At 45.6% G+C, this 23,405-nt stretch overlaps 2 protein-coding genes across 7 annotated transcripts in view; one reads left to right on the top strand and one right to left on the bottom strand.

The window, feature by feature from the left end:
* The window catches only part of LOC116360602 (ELKS/Rab6-interacting/CAST family member 1-like), a 475,628-nt gene that overhangs the window by 380,498 nt on the left and 71,725 nt on the right, over positions 1-23,405 (bottom strand). For all 6 annotated transcript variants that reach the window (XM_031815520.1, XM_031815522.1, XM_031815523.1 and 3 more), the window contains exons 4-6: positions 5,491-5,655; positions 3,506-3,632; positions 3,246-3,373 (exon numbers count right to left, since the gene is read on the bottom strand). In XM_031815520.1, coding sequence (XP_031671380.1) covers positions 3,246-3,373; positions 3,506-3,632; positions 5,491-5,655 — 420 coding nt within the window. The remainder of the gene's footprint in view (positions 1-3,245; positions 3,374-3,505; positions 3,633-5,490; positions 5,656-23,405) is intronic.
* Positions 10,157-12,471, top strand: LOC109886067 (beta-1,3-galactosyl-O-glycosyl-glycoprotein beta-1,6-N-acetylglucosaminyltransferase 3-like). Its single transcript, XM_031815526.1, has one exon. The coding sequence runs from the start codon at positions 10,806-10,808 to the stop codon at positions 12,153-12,155; it is 1,350 nt and encodes a 449-aa protein (XP_031671386.1). The 5' UTR covers positions 10,157-10,805; the 3' UTR covers positions 12,156-12,471.

Below are 23,405 nucleotides of genomic sequence, written 5' to 3'. Positions count from 1 at the left end.
GGGTGGAATGAGGGCTGTTCTGTCTTGTCTGGTCATTACAGTCATGAAGACAAAGACAAATACATTTTCTCAGCTTATATAAGTAGCTTAAAGTGCCGTGTTTCCCAAACTCTTTCCCCATTTCATCATTGGGGAAAACCATGTTTATTTAACAGGGCTGCACTTCATTTACACTTGGTGGATGTATTCTCAAGACAACCAAAGATGTTATGAAAAACTGGTGTTGTGGTGAAACTGGTGCAGTTCCTCCTCTCCCCACTAGGTGTCAGAGTGGTCATTCAGTTCCTCTGAGGCTGGAGGAGGTTAATGGGTGTCTGTGCTACTGCCTGACCAGAATACAGAACCACGGAATGAGGGAGGGAGGGAGGGGAGGAGATTCCCGTCCTGTCAAAGTGTGGGTCTGAATGCTGATCAGACTGACTCTCTGACTTTCTCCTCTGGTGTCGTTCTGGCAAGGTCTGTCTACAGTAAAGGTAAGGTCTGTCTATAGTAAAGCTAAGGTCTGTCTATAGTAAAGGTAAGGTCTGTCTATAGTAAAGGTACGGTCTGTCTATAGTAAAGGTGAGGTCTGTCTATAGTAAAGGTGAGGTCTGTCTATAGTAAAGGTAAGGTCTGTCTATAGTAAAAGTAAGGTCTGTCTATAGTAAAGGTAAGGTCTGTCTATAGTAAAGGTAAGGTCTGTCTATAGTAAAGGTAAGGTCTGTCTATAGTAAAGGTAAGGTCTGTCTATAGTAAAGGTAAGGTCTGTCTGTAGTAAAGGTGAGGTATGTCTATAGTAAAGGTAAGGTCTGTCTATGGTAAAGGTGAGATCTGTCTATAGTAAAGGTAAGGCCTGTCTATAGTAAAGGTGAGGTCTGTCTATAGTAAAGGTAAGGTCTGTCTATAGTAAAGGTGAGGTCTGTCTATAGTAAAGGTAAGGTCTGTCTATAGTAAAGGTATATAGTAAAGGTAAGGTCTGTCTATAGTAAAGGTCTATAGTAAAGGTGAGGTCTGTCTATAGTAAAGGTAAGGTCTGTCTGTAGTAAAGGTGAGGTATGTCTATAGTAAAGGTAAGGTCTGTCTATGGTAAAGGTGAGATCTGTCTATAGTAAAGGTAAGGTCTGTCTATAGTAAAGGTGAGGTATGTCTATAGTAAAGGTAAGGTCTGTCTATGGTAAAGGTGAGATCCGTCTATAGTAAAGGTAAGGTCTGTCTATAGTAAAGGTGAGGTCTGTCTATAGTAAAGGTAAGGTCTGTCTATAGTAAAGGTCTATAGTAAAGGTAAGGTCTGTCTATAGTAAAGGTGAGGTATGTCTATAGTAAAGGTAAGGTCTGTCTATGGTAAAGGTGAGATCTGTCTATAGTAAAGGTAAGGTCTGTCTATAGTAAAGGTGAGGTCTGTCTATAGTAAAGGTAAGGTCTGTCCATAGTAAAGGTAAGGTCTGTCTATAGTAAAGGTAAGGTCTGTCTATATTAAAGGTGAGGTCTATCTATAGTAAAGGTGAGATCTGTCTATAGTAAAGGTAAGGTCTGTCTATAATAAAGGTCTATAGTAAAGGTAAGGTCTGTCTATAGTAAAGGTGAGGTCTGTCTATAGTAAAGGTATATAGTAAAGGTAAGGTCTGTCTATAGTAAAGGTGAGGTCTGTCTATAGTAAAGGTCTATAGTAAAGGTAAGGTCTGTCTATAGTAAAGGTCTATAGTAAAGGTGAGGTCTGTCTATAGTAAAGGTCTATAGTAAAGGTAAGGTCTGTCTATAGTAAAGGTCTATAGTAAAGGTGAGGTCTGTCTATAGTAAAGGTGAGGTCTGTCTATAGTAAAGGTCTATAGTAAAGGTAAGGTCTGTCTATAGTAAAGGTCTATAGTAAAGGTGAGGTATGTTTATAGTAAAGGTAATGTCTGTCCATAGTAAAGGTAAGGTCTGTCTATAGTAAAGGTAAGGTCTGTCTATAGTAAAGGTGAGGTCTATCTATAGTAAAGGTAAGGTCTGTCTATAGTAAAGGTCTATAGTAAAGGTAAGGTCTGTCTATAGTAAAGGTGAGGTCTATCTATAGTAAAGGTAAGGTCTGTCTATAGTAAAGGTCTATAGTAAAGGTAAGGTCTGTCTATAGTAAAGGTATATAGTAAAGGAAAGGTCTGTCTATAGTAAAGGTGAGGTCTGTCTATAGTAAAGGTCTATAGTAAAGGTAAGGTCTGTCTATAGTAAAGGTGAGGTCTATCTATAGTAAAGGTAAGGTCTGTCTATAGTAAAGGTCTATAGTAAAGGTAAGGTCTGTCTATAGTAAAGGTATATAGTAAAGGAAAGGTCTGTCTATAGTAAAGGTGAGGTCTGTCTATAGTAAAGGTCTATAGTAAAGGTGAGGTCTGTCTATAGTAAAGAAAAGGTCTATCTATAGTAAAGGTAAGGTCTGTCTATAGTAAAGGTCTATAGTAAAGGTAAGGTCTGTCTATAGTAAAGGTATATAGTAAAGGAAAGGTCTGTCTATAGTAAAGGTGAGGTCTGTCTATAGTAAAGGTCTATAGTAAAGGTGAGGTCTGTCTATAGTAAAGAAAAGGTCTCTCTATAGTAAAGGTGAGGTCTGTCTATAGTAAAGGTAAGGTCTGTCCATAGTAAAGGTAAGGTCTGTCTATAGTAAAGGTGAGGTCTGTCTATAGTAAAGGTAAGGTCTGTCAATAGTAAAGGTGAGGTCTGTCCATAGTAAAGGTCTATAGTAAAGGTAAGGTCTGTCTATAGTAAAGGTCTATAGTAAAGGTGAGGTCTGTCTATAGTAAAGATAAGGTCTGTCTATAGTAAAGGTAAGGTCTGTCTATAGTAAAGGTAAGGTCTGTCTATAGTAAAGGTAAGGTCTGTCTATAGTAAAGGTAAGGTCTGTCTATAGTAAAGGTAAGGTCTGTCTATAGTAAAGGTAAGGTCTGTCTATAGTAGGGTTCTGTGGTAACAGAGCTGTAATAAATTCAGTTAGCTGTGGGGTTCTGTGGTAACAGAGCTGTAATGAATTCAGTTAGCTGTGGGGCTCTGTGGTAACAGAGCTGTAATGAATTCAGTTAGCTGTGGGGCTCTGTGGTAACAGAGCTGTAATGAATTCTGTTAGCTGTGGGGCTCTGTGGTAACAGAGTGTTGTTTCATTGAGCGTGACCAGCACATAACGACACTGGAGGAACTCTGTGGTAACCATGGAGTTATGAATTAATTATCTCCCCTCCCCTCCTCTGTTTCGCTCTCTCCTTCTCTCCCCCTCTCCCCCATACCTTCACACACACCCTCACCTCTCGTAGGGCGTTGGTCTCCTTGTCTTTCTGTTCCAGTAGACTGTCTAGGTGGTGGATGTGCATCTCAGCCTCAGCCAGTCTCCTGGTCCTCTCATGGTCTTCCTCTGAGGCCTTGGCTGACAGACCTGGAATACACACCATAGTGATGCTTTTAAGAGTGTGTGTGTGTGTGTGTGTGTGTGTGTGTGTGTGTGTGTGTGTGTGTGTGTGTGTGTGTGTGTGTGTGTGTGTGTGTGTGTGTGTGAACCCCACCATACCTTTGCTCTGCAGCATCTCCAGTAGTTTCTTGATAGACTGGTCTCTGGCCCCCAGGGTCTGTTTCTGACTGTCGATCCTCAACTCCATCTCCTCCAGCGTCTTCCTCAGGAGGAACAACTCTTTGGCCTGGAGGTTACATTCGATACAATTCAACCAAACAGTATTCATCTCTTTGGCCTAGAGGTTACATTCGATACAATTCAACCAAACAGTATTCATCTCTTTGGCCTAGAGGTTACATTCAATACAATTCAACCAAACAGTATTCATCTCTTTGGCCTAGAGGTTACATTCAATACAATTCAACCAAACAGTATTCATCTCTTTGGCCTAGAGGTTACATTCAATACAATTCAACCAAATTGTATTTACCTTGGCCAAGAGGTTAGATGAAACTAAATACAACTGCATTAATCTCTTTGGCCTAGAGGAAAGTGTCACACCCTGATCTGTTTCACCTGTCTTTGTGATTGTCTACACCCCCATCCAGGTGTCGCCCATCTTCCCCATTATCCCCTGTGTATTTATACCTGTGCTCTCTGTTTGTCTGTTGCCAGTTTGTTTTGTTTGTCAAGTCTACCAGCGTTTTCCCCTCGCTCCTATCTTTTTCTAGTTCCTAACTATTCCTACACATTGGGGCCGTGCATTTTCTAGTACCTGTTTTCTAGTTTTCCCAGTTTTTACCATTCGGTCTACCCTGACCCTGAGCCTGCCTGCTGTTCTGTACCTTATGGACTCTGATCTGGATTACTGACCTCTGATCTGTAATAAACTTTTGTTATTTTAACAGTGTCTGCATCTGGGTCTTCTCCTGAAACGTAACAGTAAGATTCAATTCAATTCAATTTAATGGGAGAACACAACACACCTCCTTTCAGTAAATGTCAACTCCTGAATCCAAGCTACTTCTCAGCATGTTTGTGTTACTTCTAAATTAACTTAGTTAGCCTAGAGATTAGATTCAATCAAACGTTATTTATATCCAATAATTCACTTTCGATTCAATTAACTTTATTGATACCCGTAGGGGAAACATGACGTGATAGTGATATTTCTAAATGAGGTTAGTTAGTTCTATATACTTGTTGTACTGTTTTATGTCCATCAGCAAGTTATTCAGAGGAGTGTGCCTTCTGACAAATGGAATAGTGTATTAGTATGCCTTCTGACAAATGGAATAGTGTATTAGTATGCCTTCTGACAAATGGAATAGTGTATTAGTATGCCTTCTGACAAATGGAATAGTGTATTAGTATGCCTTCTGACAAATGGAATAGTGTATTAGTATGCCTTCTGACAAATGGAATAGTGTATTAGTATGCCTTCTGACAAATGGAATAGTGTATTAGTATGCCTTCTGACAAATGGAATAGTGTATTAGTATGCCTTCTGACAAATGGAATAGTGTATTAGTATGCCTTCTGACAAATGGAATAGTGTATTAGTATGCCTTCTGACAAATGGAATAGTGTATTAGTATGCCTTCTGACAAATGGAATAGTGTATTAGTATGCCTTCTGACAAATGGAATAGTGTATTAGTATGCCTTCTGACAAATGGAATAGTGTATTAGTATGCCTTCTGACAAATGAAATGGAATAGTGTATTAGTATGCCTTCTGACAAATGGAATAGTGTATTAGTATGCCTTCTGACAAATGGAATAGTGTATTAGTATGCCTTCTGACAAATGGAATGGTGTGAACAACATGATGTTGTATAAAGTACAGAATCCTAAATACGACTCTGATGAACTGACATAGAAAACACACAGTGAACATTTCCATCTGTTTTTCACCTTTCACTGTAAACCAGAGCGCCAAAGACACATTTCCATTCTGTGTAAACTTAAATGGACAAACTCTTTTTTTTTTATTAAATGACCTGGGCCCTTATCCAGAAAGTATCTCTGAATAGGAGTGCTGATTAGATTATATATGAACAGATCCTAGATCAGGACTCAGCTTTCTGAAACTAGACCTCACCTGTCTCTGGTGTTCAGCTTGGAGCCTGTGGAAGTTCTCCTCAGTGGGTTCGAATGACAAAGGTTCTCCAGGTCTCCCTCCACTACAGTCCTGCTGGAACAACTGATTCAGATCTCTCTGAGTCCTCAGCTCATCCTGCAGGGCCTGCACCGTCATCTGGAGGTGCTGAGGAGAGAGAGGGGGGAGAGAGGAGAGAGAGGGGAGAGAGCAGAGGGGGGGGGAGCGGGAAGAGAGATGTTCATACCATCATACCGTTTCTGTACCATACCACGGTTTACGTTATTACCGCAATTATACACAAGGGGCGCTTTTCACTTAACAATTTAGGCAACAGGGATCTTGATCCAGGAGGGGGTTGAATATCTCTGCTGTAACCAAGAAGTTTGATCTTGACATTTAGCCACTTAGCAAATCAAATGCATGGCTGGAGCCCTGATCTGCATATCATTTATTTGACACATAGTTATACTCAACTTATAGTTATAAGCAGTGGAGTAGCACGCACATACCGTCAGTATTTCGAAATACCCCGCTATATGGTATATCACCCAAACCTACTAGTGGGCAGTTCTTCCTGCCTTTGATATCAGTTACAGTTTGTAGTTCTTCCTGCCTCATTTCCAGTTTGTAGTTCTTCCTGCCTCAGTTACAGTTTGTAGTTCTTCCTGCCTTTGATATCAGTTACAGTTTGTAGTTCTTCCTGTCTCAGTTACAGTTTGTAGTTCTTCCTGTCTCAGTTACAGTTTGTAGTTCTTCCTGCCTCAGTTACAGCTTGTAGTTCTTTCTGCCTCAGTTACAGCTTGTAGTTCTTCCTGCCTCAGTTACAGCTTGTAGTTCTTCCTGCCTCAGTTACAGCTTGTAGTTCTTCCTGCCTCAGTTACAGCTTGTAGTTCTTCCTGCCTCAGTTACAGCTTGTAGTTCTTCCTGCCTCAGTTACAGCTTGTAGTTCTTCCTGTCTCAGTTACAGCTTGTAGTTCTTCCTGCCTCAGTTACAGCTTGTAGTTTCGGCCTACTGCCTTCTCTCACTGCTTTCTTTCCCTCTCTCTCTCCATCCCTCAACCCTTTCTATTAGCATAGACGTGACATCAGACAACACGAGACATGGTGTCAAGAACAAGATGAAACCAGCCCGAAACGAGACAAAACGAGCCACCTACAGTACAATTCCCCACACGGCAGCTTCTTGTCAATGTTACTAGCTATCTGGCCGAACAGAATCACAACACACGGACTTCTGCCCCATGGAGAGCCACAGTCATGGCTCCGCCGTGGCTCGTTGGACAAAGGCTATGGGGAAACAAATGGCGTTTTTTTTGGAGGGTTTTGGGATAAACGCCTAAACTAAGGTCTTTGGTTCACAGGCTTAGACCTTTTGTTCTACGAGATAATCTCCAAGAGATCATGTCACTTTTCGTGAATTCTGGAGCATTTATGTCATCAAAACAAGCCTCATAATTCATAAAGGTCGTGTTAACTGACTGCTATTATCTCATAGAACAAACCGTATAAGATCTCCTCAGCCTTTATAAACTCAGACCTTATTTTCAGCATTTATTCCTAAACTCCATTCTTTCCCCATTTATTTTCCACATAGGAAGGGCTGAACGAACCAGTGGGGCCTCATTGGGGCGGCAGTGTAGCCTAGAGGTAAGAGCGTTGGACCAGGGGGGCCTCATTGGGGCGGCAGGGTAGCCTAGTGGTAAGAGCGTTGGACCAGGGGGGCCTCATTGGGGCGGCAGGGTAGCCTAGTGGTAAGAGCGTTGGACCAGCGGGGCCTCATTGGGGCGGCAGGGTAGCCTAGTGGTAAGAGCGTTGGACCAGGGGGGCCTCATTGGGGCGGCAGGGTAGCCTAGTGGTAAGAGCGTTGGACCAGGGGGGCCTCATTGGGGCGGCAGGGTAGCCTAGTGGTAAGAGCGTTGGACCAGGGGGGCCTCATTGGGGCGGCAGGGTAGCCTAGTGGTAAGAGCGTTGGACCAGGGGGGCCTCATTGGGGCGGCAGGGTAGCCTAGTGGTAAGAGCGTTGGACCAGCGGGGCCTCATTGGGGCGGCAGGGTAGCCTAGTGGTAAGAGCGTTGGACCAGGGGGGCCTCATTGGGGCGGCAGGGTAGCCTAGTGGTAAGAGCGTTGGACCAGGGGGGCCTCATTGGGGCGGCAGGGTAGCCTAGTGGTAAGAGCGTTGGACCAGGGGGGCCTCATTGGGGCGGCAGGGTAGCCTAGTGGTAAGAGTGTTGAACCAACGGGGCCTCATTGGGGCGGCAGGGTAGCCTAGTGGTAAGAGCGTTGGACCAGGGGGGCCTCATTGGGGCGGCAGGGTACCCTAGTGGTAAGAGCGTTGGACCAGGGGGGCCTCATTGGGGCGGCAGGGTAGCCTAGTGGTAAGAGCGTTGGACCAGTGGGGCCTCATTGGGGCGGCAGGGTAGCCTAGTGGTAAGAGCGTTGGACCAGGAATACAAGCTGGCGATCTCGTGTTTTTATAACGTTGTCAACTAACCCGTCTTTAGGCCAGAAAATGTGACACGTCACCTCATATGCAAATGTGGGGTTCTGAAACCTTGACACTTCAAGTCTGCTCCGCTGAGAGGGTGGAAACGGAGAGAGACTTCGTGCCATTATAATGCATCGGATCCTACGGTGTTCACAGATGGCTTTGTGCCATTATAAGGCATGGGATCCTACGGAGTCCACAGAGGGCTTTGTGCCATTATAAGGCATGGGATCCTACGGAGTTCAGAGGGCTTTGTGCCATTATAATGCATGGGATCCTACGGAGTTCACAGAGGGCTTTGTGCCATTATAATGCATGGGATCCTACAGTGTTCACAGAGGGCTTTGTGCCATTATAATGCATGGGATCCTACGGTGTTCAGAGGGCTTTGTGCCATTATAATGCATGGGATCCTACGGTGTTCAGAGGGCTTTGTGCCATTATAATGCATGGGATCCTACGGTGTTCAGAGGGCTTTGTGCCATTATAAGGCATGGGATCCTACGGTGTTCAGAGGGCTTTGTGCCATTATAATGCATGGGATCCTATGGTGTTCAGAGGGCTTTGTGCCATTATAATGCATGGGATCCTACGGTGTTCAGAGAGGGCTTTGTGCCATTATAATGCATGGGATCCTACGGAGTTCAGAGGGCTTTGTGCCAATATAATGCATGGGATCCTACGGAGTTCAGAGGGCTTTGTGCCATTATAATGCATGGGATCCTACGGTGTTCACAGAGGGCTTTGTGCCATTATAAGGCATGGGATCCTACGGTGTTCACAGAGGGCTTTGTGCCATTATAAGGCATGGGATCCTACGGTGTCCACAGAGGGCTTTGAACACCGAACACAGCTCAGTCACCCATCTAAGAGAACATTATATGTTGTATTCAGATCCATAGATATATTTTTACTCAACCTTGTGTGCCTGTCTGTCTGCCTGTTTGTAGATGAGTACATGAGCATACAGGTGAGATTATAACATTTTAAAGGATTTTAATATTAACTACCTATTTGATGTCAGTTGACCTAAACTTTTTTAAAACATGGCTCTGAACGGGTGGAAACAGGTGACATGTACAAGGACTCAATTATTTCAATATTTAAATAATGTACCTATCTGACATCAACGGAGCTCCATAACACCGATGTTCAACATCAATCATTAACACATTTTATAAAAATTAATCTCAGCCTCAACTCTGCCTTTGAGACCTGGCTGTGTTTGCTGTACGAGTTGGAAAATGAGTCTAGGATGTTTGTCACGGATATTAACCTGCAACCAGGATGTGATAAAACACCATGTTTAACCACGGACAGCTGTCATCTAACCCTGTTCCTCTGCACCACACCAGGACGTGATAAGTGTGGATAAAGGTGACATTGTGAAATGTTGAAGGATTTCATGGAACGGAAGTAAAATGATTTCAATATTAAAATAATGTGCCTATCTGACGTGAATGGTCAAAGCAGCGGTGGGATGTTGTTGTGGTCTGGTAATATGAGGTCTACCATGTTAGTCAATAGGACTGTGACAACGACAGTAGTATGACATTTTTTTCCATGGTCCTTTAAAAACCTAGATATTTCAAAATGTACGGGCGAGATATTTCAAAATGTACGGGCGAGATATTTCAAAATGTACGGGCTAGATATTTCAAAATGTACGAGCTAGATATTTCAAAATGTACGGGCTAGATATTTCAAAATGTACGGGCGAGATATTTCAAAATGTACGGGCGAGATATTTCAAAATGTATGGGCGAGATATTTCAAAATGTACGGGCTAGATATTTCAAAATGTACGAGCTAGATATTTCAAAATGTACGGGCGAGGTATTTCAAAATGTACGGGCTAGATATTTCAAAATGTACGGGCTAGATATTTCAAAATGTACGGGCTAGATATTTCAAAATGTACGGGCTAGATATTTCAACTGTGTACGGCAAGGTGAACGTCTGACTCAACACGTTTATGAGGCTGCTTTGACCCACGCCTCAAAGCTAAATCAAATAAAATAAAATGTATTTATATAGCCCTTCGTACATCAGCTGATATCTCAAAGTGCTGTACAGAAACCCAGCCTAAAACCCCAAACAGCAAGCAATGCAGGTGTAGAAGCACGGTGGCTAGGAAAAACTCCCTAGAAAGGCCAAAACCTAGGAAAAAACCTAGAGAGGAACCAGGCTATGTGGGGTGGCCAGTCCTCTTCTGGCTGTGCCGGGTGGAGATTGTAACAGAACATGGCCTAGAGGACAGACAGCTGTTTAACGTGAGAGGCTCAGCCATGTTAGGACTGTATGCCTGGCAGTCCTAACATGGTGGCGGCAAGGTAGCCTAGTGGTTAGAGTGTAGGGACGGCAGGGTAGCCTAGTGGTTAGAGTGTAGGGACGGCAGGGTAGCCTAGTGTTTACACCATGCCCACAGACAACGCCCACTAGAGTTAATGATTCCACCTCTTCCTTTTAAACAGAGGTGTGTGAGAGGTGTGTGCCATTTATTTGAGCTGTGAGGTGCTGGTGAGACACATCCTTCTGTTGCCCAGCAGTGTGCAACTCCTCCTCCTCAGCTGTGGTGTTGATAGATACTAATACCACAAAGGCAATACCACATACAGGGTTCTCCCAGGGATCTTTTTTAACAAAGAGGTGCTACTGAGTACAGCGGGATGGAGGACATTTTCTGCACTCTAAAGCAAAGAAATACTCCATTCGGGTGTGGTAACAGGCCTTAAATGATTACAAATAATGTTTTTTTTTATGACAGTGGCGCAACCAGTCCACAAGGTGGCGTAGTGCAACTCTTCCATTCTGTGAGGAGAACCCTGACATGGAAAGATTATACGGACTATTCATGGCTTCTGTTCGGTTGTCCAGGTCTCAGAGATTCTTCAAGAACTTCTCTCTGATCCTCCTGAGTGGATCCGTCTCTCTGCTCCTGTGGGCCGCTCTCAGACGCCCGCCGGGCTCTGACAGGAGTCCTCTCCCCGTTCTGGACCTCCTGCCCCCGGACTACGCTACCGACCTGCCGGCCTGCTCAGCCATCATCCAGGGAGACCTGCAGGGTCTGGAGAGGGATCAGCTCAACCTCCTGCTGAAGACCATGAAGAAACAGCAGCTGCTGTCAGAGGCCTTCTACCACAACGTGACTCAGGATTGTCAGTACGTCACAGAAAGAGAGTTCATCACCGTTCCTCTCAGTCAGGAGGAGAAGGAGTTCCCCATCGCCTACTCCATGGTCATCCACGACAAGATTGAGATGTTTGAGCGGCTCTTGCGTGCCCTGTACACTCCTCAGAACGTGTACTGCGTCCACATCGACCAGAAGTCCTCGGAGGCCTTCAGGACGGCAGTGAGGGCTATCGTATCCTGTCTGTCTAATGTGTTTGTGGCCAGTAAGTTAGAGAGTGTGGTATACGCCTCCTGGTCCAGAGTGCAGGCCGATCTGAACTGTATGGAGGATCTCCTGAAGTCACCTGTCCAGTGGAGGTACCTGATCAACACCTGTGGAACAGACTTCCCCATTAAGACCAACGCTGAGATGGTTCAGGCCCTCAAGCTGCAGAACGGTAGGAACAGCATGGAGTCAGAGACCACCGACGACTATAAAAACAACAGATGGCAGTTTCACCACAAAATCACCAGCAACATGGTGGTCAAGACGAACATTAGGAAGAGCCCTCCTCCAATCAGCACCCCCATGTTTTCTGGCAACGCCTACTTCCTGGTGTCCAGGGCCTTTGTCCGTCACGTGATGGAGTCTCAGGAGGTCCAGGCGCTGTTGGAGTGGGAGAAGGACACCTATAGTCCTGATGAACACCTGTGGGCCACCCTGCAGCGAATGCCCTCTGTACCAGGATCTAACCCTCCGCACATCAAGTACCATGAATCAGACATGAACGCCATTGCTCGCATTGTGAAGTGGCGTTCCCTGGAAGGAGATGTGAGGAACGGAGCCCCATATCCACCCTGCTCGGGTGTCTACAGGAGGTCCATTTGTGTCTACGGGGCTGGAGATCTCAGGTGGCTCCTACAACATCACCACCTCATCGCTAACAAGTTTGACCCTGAGGTGGATGATGTGGCTATCAGGTGTCTGGAGTCGCACCTGCGCTTCAAAGCTACATACCGTGTTTCACGAAGGACAGTGGAATCCGAGAGGATCTTACAAAAACTATGAAATGTTAAAAGTTGTAAATATGTTAATGTGCATTTATTTGAAATATGTTTTGAAATGTTGTATATTTCTGGTGGTACTGTAGAGAGGGTTGTAAATACAGTAACGTAGGTTTTATTTTAAATATACACTGAGTGTACAAAACATTAGGAACACCTTCCTAATATTGAGTTGCACCCGCTTTCGCCCCCAGATCAGCCTAAATCCTCTGGGCGTGGACGCTACAAGGTGTCGAAAGCGTTCCACAGGGATGCTGGCCCATGTTGACTCCAATGCTTCCCACAGTTGTGTCAGGTTGGCTGGATGTCCTTTGGGTGGTGGACCATTGTCGATACACACAGCAAACTGTTGAGCGTGGAAAACCCAGCAGCGTTGCAGTTCTTGGCACACTCAAACCGGTGCGCCTGGCACTTACTACCAAACCCTGTTCAAAGGAGATTCACCCTCTGAATGGCACACATATACAGTCCATGTCTCAATTGTCTCAAGGCTCAAAACTCCTTATTTAACATGTCTCCTCCCCTTCATCTACACTGATTGAAGTGGATTTAACAGGTGACATCAATAAGGGATCATATCTTTCACCTGGATTCACCTGGTCAGTCTGTCATGGAAACAACAGGTTTTATCCATTCAGTGTATTTGATATATTTCTGATTGTACTGTGTAGTTCTGATTGTACTGTGTAGTTCTGATTGTACTGTGTAGTTCTGATTGTACTGTATAGTTCTGATTGTACTGTGTAGTTCTGATTGTACTGTGTAGTTCTGATTGTACTGTATAGTTCTGATTGTACTGTATAGTTCTGATTGTACTGTGTAGTTCTGATTGTACTGTATAGTTCTGATTGTACTGTGTAGTTCTGATTGTACTGTGTAGTTCTGATTGTACTGTCTAGTTCTGATTGTACTGTGTAGTTCTGATTGTACTGTGTAGTTCAGATTGTACTGTGTAGTTCTGATTGTACTATGTAGTTCTGATTGTACTGTGTAGTTCTGATTGTACTGTGTAGTTCTGATTGTACTGTGTAGTTCTGATTGTACTGTGTAGTTCTGATTGTACTATGTAGTTCTGATTGTACTATGTAGTTCTGATTGTACTGTGTAGTTCTGATTGTACTGTGTAGTTCTGATTGTACTGTGTAGTTCTGATTGTACTGTGTAGTTCTGATTGTACTACGTAGTTCTGATTGTACTATGTAGTTCTGATTGTACTGTGTAGTTCTGATTGTACTGTGTAGTTCTGATTGTACTATGTGGTTCTGATTGTACTGTATAGTTCTGATTGTACTGTGTAGTTCTGATTGTACTGTGTAGTTCTGATTGTACTATGCAGTTCTGATTGTACTGTGTAGTTCTGATTGTACTGTGTAGTTCTGATTGTACTATGTAGTTCTGATTGTACTATGTGGTTCTGATTGTACTATGTAGTTCTGATTGTACTGTGTAGTTCTGATTGTACTGTGTAGTTCTGATTGTACTGTGTAGTTCTGATTGTACTGTGTAGTTCTGATTGTACTGTGTAGTTCTGATTGTACTGTGTAGTTCTGATTGTACTACGTAGTTCTGATTGTACTACGTAGTTCTGATTGTACTATGTAGTTCTGATTGTACTGTGTAGTTCTGATTGTACTGTGTAGTTCTGATTGTACTATGTGGTTCTGATTGTACTGTGTAGTTCTGATTGTACTGTGTAGTTCTGATTGTACTGTGTAGTTCTGATTGTACTGTGTAGTTCTGATTGTACTACGTAGTTCTGATTGTACTATGTAGTTCTGATTGTACTGTGTAGTTCTGATTGTACTATGCAGTTCTGATTGTACTGTGTAGTTCTGGTTGTACTGTGTAGTTCTGATTGTACTGTGTAGTTCTGATGGTACTGTGTAGTTCTGATTGTACTGTGTAGTTCTGATGGTACTGTGTAGTTCTGATTGTATATTCCAGACATACATGCATTTCTTCCTGTGCTCTATATTTATGACAGCAGCAGTACCATCTAGTGGAATGACTAGTCTAACTGAACACAGCATTTTGTTATACACAAAGTTAGTTACACCTTACTATAAACTGGGTAGTTCGAGCCCTGAATGCTGATTGGCTGACAGCCGTGGTATATCAGACCGTATACCACAGGTATGGCAAAACATGTATTTTTACTGTTCTAATTATGTTGGTAACCAGTTTATAATAGCAATAAGGCACCTTGGGGGTTTGTGGTATATGGCCAATGTACCACGGCTAAGGGCTGTGTCAAGGCACTCCACGTTGCGTCGTTCCCGTGGTATATTGCCCATATACCACAACCCCTCGGGCCTTATTGATTAATTAACTAATACTACAGAAATAGTTGATCTTTCCTCAGTGTTTTAATCTTTCCTCAGTGTTTCTGTATCAGTATCAACACATCATTCCTCCTATAGTAATTGAATAAAACTGACCTTTATCGGAATATAAGTTTCTCTGGAGACATAATTACAAGTTATCCATACCACCAAAGGGTGGAGGGAGAATATGTTATGCACAACACAAAAACTGTCCAGTTGTGCGGATGATTCTAGTTGTGAGGGGCGGCAGCGTAGCCTAGTGGTCAGAGCGTTGGACTAGTAACCGAAAGTTTGCAAGATTGAATCACCGCGCTGACAAGGTACAAATCTGTTGTTCTGCCCATGAACAAGGCAGTTAACTCACTGTTTCCCAGTAGGCCGTCATTGAAAATAAGAACTTGTTCTTAACTGACTTGCCTAGTTAAATAAAGGTAAAAAAAAAATCTACAATGTTTATTTTAGGGTGAATAAAACATTCACCTGATGTTACAAAAACATTCCCAGAACACATTTATTCTCTTCTTGAAATGTTCCCAGAATGTTTCACTACGTTGTGGGAACAGTCTGCTGAGAGCATTGTGGGGACACCACAAAATATATGTTCCCAAAACACAAAAACTGTCCAGTTGGATGATTCTAAAATGTTTATTTTACGGTGCAAAAAAAACATTAACATGATGTGACAAAGAACGTTCCCAGAACACATTTAGTCTGTTCTTTAAAGGGTCCCAGAATGTTTCATTAGGTATTGGGAACATTGTGTGGACATGACACGAGATATGTTCCCAAAACACAGTTGTGTTGCTTGTTAAAATGTTTCTATTAGGTTGCAAAAAAACATTGGCAAGAACATTCCCAGAACACATTTTTGTTCTTTAAAAGTTCCTAAAACATTCCTAAAAGTTCCTAAAACATTGTGGGAACATTGTGGGAACATGAGAAGAGATTCCCAAAACACTAAAGCTGTCCAGTGCGCTGCCATTCAGATAATGTCTGTATCAGCGGACACAAAACATTCCCCTGATGTTGCAAGAACGTTGACAGAAGAGCGTTTCTGAGTTCTTTAAAGGTTCCCAGAACATTTAATTAGATTGTGTGAACAGTGTGGGTACATTACAAGAGACAGGTTCATACAAAGTTAGGCTGCACAGGACATTCCTTAATGTTGTAAGAAGTTCATAGCATATATGTTTCAGGTTAAACATAGTATTCCATTTACAGTGTGTTCACGAAATCTACATTTTACATTTTCTTGGAGGTCCTCTGAACATTTCAAGAACGTTTAGAAAATATATTATATAGATATATATATAAGCTTTACGTAATATCACCACATCATTGTCAGCATGCAAATTAAATCAGGTTGGAATACGACCCCATGAAGTTTCTCTCCAGATTTAATGACAATTCACATTTGAGGACTGTCTTGTAGATTATATAGAGACACATGGCATTCTCATTTCATTCACAGAACATTTCAACAGCATTTAAGTGTAACCATACAATCACAACAATATTTTATACACATCATGTGTTTACAATCTGCACATGTTGGGTTTGAAGCTGCAATGTTTGGTTCCCAAACCAGGTTTGTTTTCGTCTGTTCCACGAGGGAAGCTATCTTATTTTTGTTCACTATATAGCCATGGCAGTATGGTGAATCAGGAATTTGATGTGTCCTTTTTAACCTTCTACAGTAACTAACCCATAGAGATATAAAAATAAACCAGGGGGGACCATATCAAACGTCTCTAATTATATCGGGTGCCATTTTTTAAAGGTGAACTTTCACAGAATCAATTTTGGTTTGCTGGGAAAACGTTTCTGGTACATTGTGTTATTACATAACCTGGAAACCTAATGAGAACTTCTGAACAATGTTCTGTAAGAGTTGTTACCGATGTTGTGTACAACATCTTAGTGAATGTTAGGAGAATATTTCAATTTAGACATTTATTTGATAAATACTAATATTTGGTCATCAAAAGAATTCTCTCAATGTTTTGGGGATGTTATCATCCTGATGTTAGATAAAAACCCTAACTAGAACCTAATGGAATCTTAGCTAATGTTCTGGGAATGTTCCTGGTTTGCTGGGAAAACATTGTTTTATTCTGCATGCTTCGAGAAAAACCACACCGACCACCGACGCAGGCCCAAGAGGATTGTGGGTTCTCGAGTAAATCTTTTCAAGCGTGTAAACTGGCATCCCGAGCCACGTCCTAAGAGCATGAGCAGATCATCTGGCAGGAGTGTTCACGGTCATATTCAATCTCTCCCTATCCCAGTCCGCTGGCCCCACATGTTTCAATATGCCCCCCATTGTTCCTGTGCCTAAACAAGCTGACTGAACCAAATGACGCAACTTGAACAGCGTCCAAAAAGATCTCCACGCTGCCCACCTGGACAAGAGGAATACCTATGTGAATACCTATGTGGGAACACTGCTCATTGACTACAACTCAGCCTTCAACACCATAGTAAACCCTCCAAGCTGCGCACTGAGCTCAGGCCCTGGTTCTGAACTCCTCCATGTGCAACTGGATCCTGGATTTCCTGACGGGACCGACCCTAGGTGGTAGGCTACAACACCTCTGCCACGTGGGGGCGTGTACTCACCCCCCCTCCTGTACTCCCTGTTCACACACGACTGGGTAACTAAATAAGTCAAGAACTCTCTATGCCAGGTATTGGACCTGAACGATAAAGGTTTGCTGTCGACACAACAGTGGTAGTGATCACCAACAACGACGGCACAGCCTACAGGGTTAGAGGTTAGAGCCCTGGTGGAGAGGTGAAAGGTCAATAACCTCTCCCTCAACGTCGACAAAACCAAGGAGCTGATTTTGGACTACAGGAGACAGAAGGAAGAGCACGCCCACATCTCTATCGACAGGGCTGCAGTGGGAAAGGTCAAAACCGTCCAAGTTCCTCAGCGTTCGCATCACAGAGGACCTTGACATGGTCTCATCACATTGTAGTGAAGGAGGCACAACAGCGCCTCTTCAACCTCAGACGGCTAAAGACATTTGCAATGGCCCCTGAGACCCTCACAAACTTCTACAGATGCACCGTTGAGAGCATTCTGTCGGGTTGCATCACCGCCTGGTACGGCAACTGCACCGCCCTCGATCGCCAGCCCAACGTAACACCGGCATCGCCGTCATTACATACCGTATGATTTTTTTACATTTTGTGGGGGAACTCGGTTGGGGTCTCAAATTACAGTCAGACAATTTTTTTGAAACTTACTTGTGCATCATTAGTTTTCCTGTTTACATGTTTTACTCTATATGTTACTCACTGACCGTCACTAAATTAGTCCATGTCACTTAAATACATCTAGTTAGTCGAGCCAGCTACCTACACTTGTAGTAATCAAGGCCGAAATACCGACCGAGCATGCAGGGCAAGGCCAAGGGCCCTGACCTCCAGGGGGCCTGACCTCCAGGGGGCCTGACCTCCAAGGGCCCTGACCTCCAGGGGGCCTGACCTCCAGGGGGCCTGACCTCCAGGGGGCCTGACCTCCAAGGGGCCCTGAACACCGGGGGTACGCCGCCTGCCCTCGGGGACATTTACACCCCTCAGTGTGGAAGGAAGGCCAGGAAGATCATCAGGGACCTCAGCCACGTAGTGTTCATTCTGCTACAGTCTGGCAGATGTTCCAGGAGCATCAGATCTCAGACCAACAGACTCTGAAACAGCTTCTATCACCAGACCATCAGACTGCTGAAGAGCCATCCATAGCTGCCCACCTGTACTCTGCCCTGCATCTTAGAGAGCTTTTTGCAAACATACACCCACACACTCAATCACACAAAAACACACACATAGTATCTTGCGCTTACACACACACACACACACTCACTCATAAACACACACACACACATCACTGCTGTCCCATGTATATAGAGACATTGAACACTGGTCACTTCACATTGATACACTGTGTATTATATACTGTATACTCCACAGAGCTCATTCTAGAATATCTATTGTTGTACATATCCTCTCTCTCTATGTCTCTCAGGACAACGAAGGGACAGTCTGTCATGATTTTACAGGCGACCTGGTTACTAAGCAACATCAGCCATCTGTGAGTGGTGCTGAATGAATGACGTTGTCGCTCTCATACACACACAGACAAGAGCAAACACACACAACACATAACACACAGGACAGATGAAGAGCGGAAGAGAGGATGGTGTGATCACATTCGGAGGTGTGAGTGAAAGTCAAGACCCAAGGGAAACATAAAAGAAGAGAAGAGAAAAAAAGAAGGACCTGGACTACAACACTCCCTGACCCAGAGAAGACCAGGACCTGACTACAACACTCCCTGACCCAGAGAAGACCAGGACCTGACTACAACACTCCCTGACCCAGAGAAGACCAGGACCTGACTACAACACTCCCTGACCCAGAGAAGACCAGGACCTGACTACAACACTCCCTGACCCAGAGAAGACCAGGACCTGACTACAACACTCCCTGACCCAGAGAAGACCAGGACCTGACTACAACACTCCCTGACCCAGAGAAGACCAGGACCTGACTACAACACTCCCTGACCCAGAGAAGACCAGGACCTGACTACAACACTCCCTGACCCAGAGAAGACCATATCCCTGGACTACAACACTCCCTGACCCAGAGAAGACCATATCCCTGGACTACAACACTCCCTGACCCAGAGAAGACCAGGACCTGACTACAACACTCCCTGACCCAGAGAAGACCAGGACCTGACTACAACACTCCCTGACCCAGAGAAGACCAGGACCTGACTACAACACTCCCTGACCCAGAGAAGACCAGGACCTGACTACAACACTCCCTGACCCAGAGAAGACCAGGACCTGACTACAACACTCCCTGACCCAGAGAAGACCAGGACCTGACTACAACACTCCCTGACCCAGAGAAGACCATATCCCTGGACTACAACACTCCCTGACCCAGAGAAGACCATATCCCTGGACTACAACACTCCCTGACCCAGAGAAGACCAGGACCTGACTACAACACTCCCTGACCCAGAGAAGACCAGGACCTGACTACAACACTCCCTGACCCAGAGAAGACCAGGACCTGACTACAACACTCCCTGACCCAGAGAAGACCAGGACCTGACTACAACACCCCCTGACCCAGAGAAGACCAGGACCTGACTACAACACTCCCTGACCCAGAGAAGACCAAATCCCTGGACTACAACACTCCCTGACCCAGATCTGAACAGGACCTGACTACAACACTCCCTGACCCAGAGAAGACCAGGACCAGACTACAACACTCCCTGACCCAGAGAAGAACAGGACCTGACTACAACACTCCCTGACCCAGAGAAGAACAGGACCTGACTACAACACTCCCTGACCCAGAGAAGACCATATCCCTGGACTACAACACTCCCTGACCCAGAGAAGACCAGGACCTGACTACAACACTCCCTGACCCAGAGAAGACCAGGACCTGACTACAACACTCCCTGACCCAGAGAAGACCAGGACCTGACTACAACACTCCCTGACCCAGAGAAGACCAGGACCTGACTACAACACTCCCTGACCCAGAGAAGAACAGGACCTGACTACAACACTCCCTGACCCAGAGAAGACCAGGACCTGACTACAACACTCCCTGACCCAGAGAAGACCAAATCCCTGGACTACAACACTCCCTGACCCAGATCTGAACAGGACCTGACTACAACACTCCCTGACCCAGAGAAGAACAGATCCCTGGACTACAACACTCCCTGACCCAGAGAAGACCAGGACCTGACTACAACACTCCCTGAACCAGAGAAGACCAGGACCTGACTACAACACTCCCTGACCCAGAGAAGACCAGGACCTGACTACAACACTCCCTGACCCAGAGAAAAACAGGACCTGACTACAACACTCCCTGACCCAGAGAAGACCAGGACCTGACTACAACACTCCCTGACCCAGAGAAGACCAGGACCTGACTACAACACTCCCTGACCCAGAGAAGAACAGGACCTGACTACAACACTCCCTGACCCAGAGAAGAACAGGACCTGACTACAACACTCCCTGACCCAGAGAAGACCATATCCCTGGACTACAACACTCCCTGACCCAGAGAAGACCAGGACCTGACTACAACACTCCCTGACCCAGAGAAGACCAGGACCTGACTACAACACTCCCTGACCCAGAGAAGACCAGGACCTGACTACAACACTCCCTGACCCAGAGAAGACCAGGACCTGACTACAACACTCCCTGACCCAGAGAAGACCAGGACCTGACTACAACACTCCCTGACCCAGAGAAGACCAGGACCTGACTACAACACTCCCTGACCCAGAGAAGACCAAATCCCTGGACTACAACACTCCCTGACCCAGATCTGAACAGGACCTGACTACAACACTCCCTGACCCAGAGAAGAACAGATCCCTGGACTACAACACTCCCTGACCCAGAGAAGACCAGGACCTGACTACAACACTCCCTGAACCAGAGAAGACCAGGACCTGACTACAACACTCCCTGACCCAGAGAAGACCAGGACCTGACTACAACACTCCCTGACCCAGAGAAAAACAGGACCTGACTACAACACTCCCTGACCCAGAGAAGACCAGGACCTGACTACAACACTCCCTGACCCAGAGAAGACCAGGACCTGACTACAACACTCCCTGACCCAGAGAAGACCAGGACCTGACTACAACACTCCCTGACCCAGAGAAGACCAGGACCTGACTACAACACTCCCTGACCCAGAGAAGACCAAATCCCTGGACTACAACACTCCCTGACCCAGATCTGAACAGGACCTGACTACAACACTCCCTGACCCAGAGAAGAACAGATCCCTGGACTACAACACTCCCTGACCCAGAGAAGACCAGGACCTGACTACAACACTCCCTGACCCAGAGAAGACCAGGACCTGACTACAACACTCCCTGACCCAGAGAAGAACAGGACCTGACTACAACACTCCCTGACCCAGAGAAGAACAGATCCCTGTACTACAACACTCCCTGACCCAGAGAAGACCAGATCCCTGGACTACAACACTCCCTGACCCAGAGAAGACCAGGACCTGACTACAACACTCCCTGACCCAGAGAAGACCAGGACCTGACTACAACACTCCCTGACCCAGAGAAGACCAGGACCTGACTACAACACTCTCTGACCCAGAGAAGAACAGGACCTGACTACAACACTCCCTGACCCAGAGAAGACCAGGACCTGACTACAACACTCCCTGACCCAGAGAAGACCAAATCCCTGGACTACAACACTCCCTGACCCAGATCTGAACAGGACCTGACTACAACACTCCCTGACCCAGAGAAGAACAGATCCCTGGACTACAACACTCCCTGACCCAGAGAAGACCAGGACCTGACTACAACACTCCCTGACCCAGAGAAGACCAGGACCTGACTACAACACTCCCTGACCCAGAGAAGAACAGGACCTGACTACAACACTCCCTGACCCAGAGAAGAACAGATCCCTGTACTACAACACTCCCTGACCCAGAGAAGACCAGATCCCTGGACTACAACACTCCCTGACCCAGAGAAGACCAGGACCTGACTACAACACTCCCTGACCCAGATCTGAACAGGACCTGACTACAACACTCCCTGACCCAGAGAAGACCAGGACCTGACTACAACACTCCCTGACCCAGAGAAGACCAAATCCCTGGACTACAACACTCCCTGACCCAGAAAAAAACAGATCCATGGACTACAACACTCCCTGACCCAGAGAAGACCAGGACCTGACTACAACACTCCCTGACCCAGATCTGAACAGGACCTGACTACAACACTCCCTGAACCAGAGAAGACCAAATCCCTGGACTACAACACTCCCTGACCCAGATCTGAACAGGACCTGACTACAACACTCCCTGACCCAGAGAAGAACAGATCCCTGGACTACAACACTCCCTGACCCAGAGAAGAACAGATCCCTGGACTACAACACTCCCTGACCCAGAGAAGAACAGGACCTGACTACAACACTCCCTGACCCAGAGAAGAACAGGACCTGACTACAACACTCCCTGACCCAGAGAAGACCAGATCCCTGGACTACAACACTCCCTGACCCAGAGAAGACCAGATCCCTGGACTACTGTTAGTGTACCAGCTGGCATCACTGTGGTGTCCTCAGGCACCCCCCCCCCCCCCCCTCCCATCACAAACTCCCAACCAGGTGATCAGCACCGCCTTCACACACATACTACACACACACCACAGGCACAGACACACACACACATACCCCTTCTCTTCTGCGACATCACGACTCAAGGAAAGAGAGAGAGAGGTGAGAAAAGACAGGAGGTAAAGATGCTCCAACATGAATCAGCAGTGTGGAGGAGAGGGGAGATGGAGAAAGACGTCATGAGAGAGGAGGTGGAGTATGGAGGAAAAGTGAACAGCAAATCAAGATCGGAGGAAGAGAGAGAGAGAGGGGAGACAGGGAGATCGAGAGAGAGAGAGAGAGAGAGAGAGAGAGAGAGAGAGAGAGAGGAGACAGGGAGATCGAGAGAGAGAGAGAGAGAGAGAGAGAGAGAGGAGACAGGGAGATCGAGAGAGAGAGAGAGAGAGAGAGAGAGAGAGAGGAGACAGGGAGATCGAGAGAGAGAGAGAGAGAGAGAGAGAGAGGAGACAGGGAGATCGAGAGAGAGAGAGAGAGAGAGAGAGAGGAGACAGGGAGATCGAGAGAGAGAGAGGAGACATGGAGATCGAGAGAGAGAGAGAGAGAGAGAGAGAGAGAGGAGACAGGGAGATCGAGAGAGAGAGAGAGAGAGAGAGAGAGAGAGAGAGAGAGGAGACAGGGAGATCGAGAGAGAGAGAGAGAGAGAGGAGACAGGGAGATCGAGAGAGAGAGAGAGAGAGAGAGAGAGAGAGAGAGAGA

Source organism: Oncorhynchus kisutch, unplaced genomic scaffold, assembly GCF_002021735.2.
Source record: "Oncorhynchus kisutch isolate 150728-3 unplaced genomic scaffold, Okis_V2 Okis09a-Okis19a_hom, whole genome shotgun sequence".
Classification (NCBI taxonomy): domain Eukaryota; kingdom Metazoa; phylum Chordata; class Actinopteri; order Salmoniformes; family Salmonidae; genus Oncorhynchus; species Oncorhynchus kisutch.
This window is presented reverse-complemented; position numbering and strand designations above follow the sequence as displayed.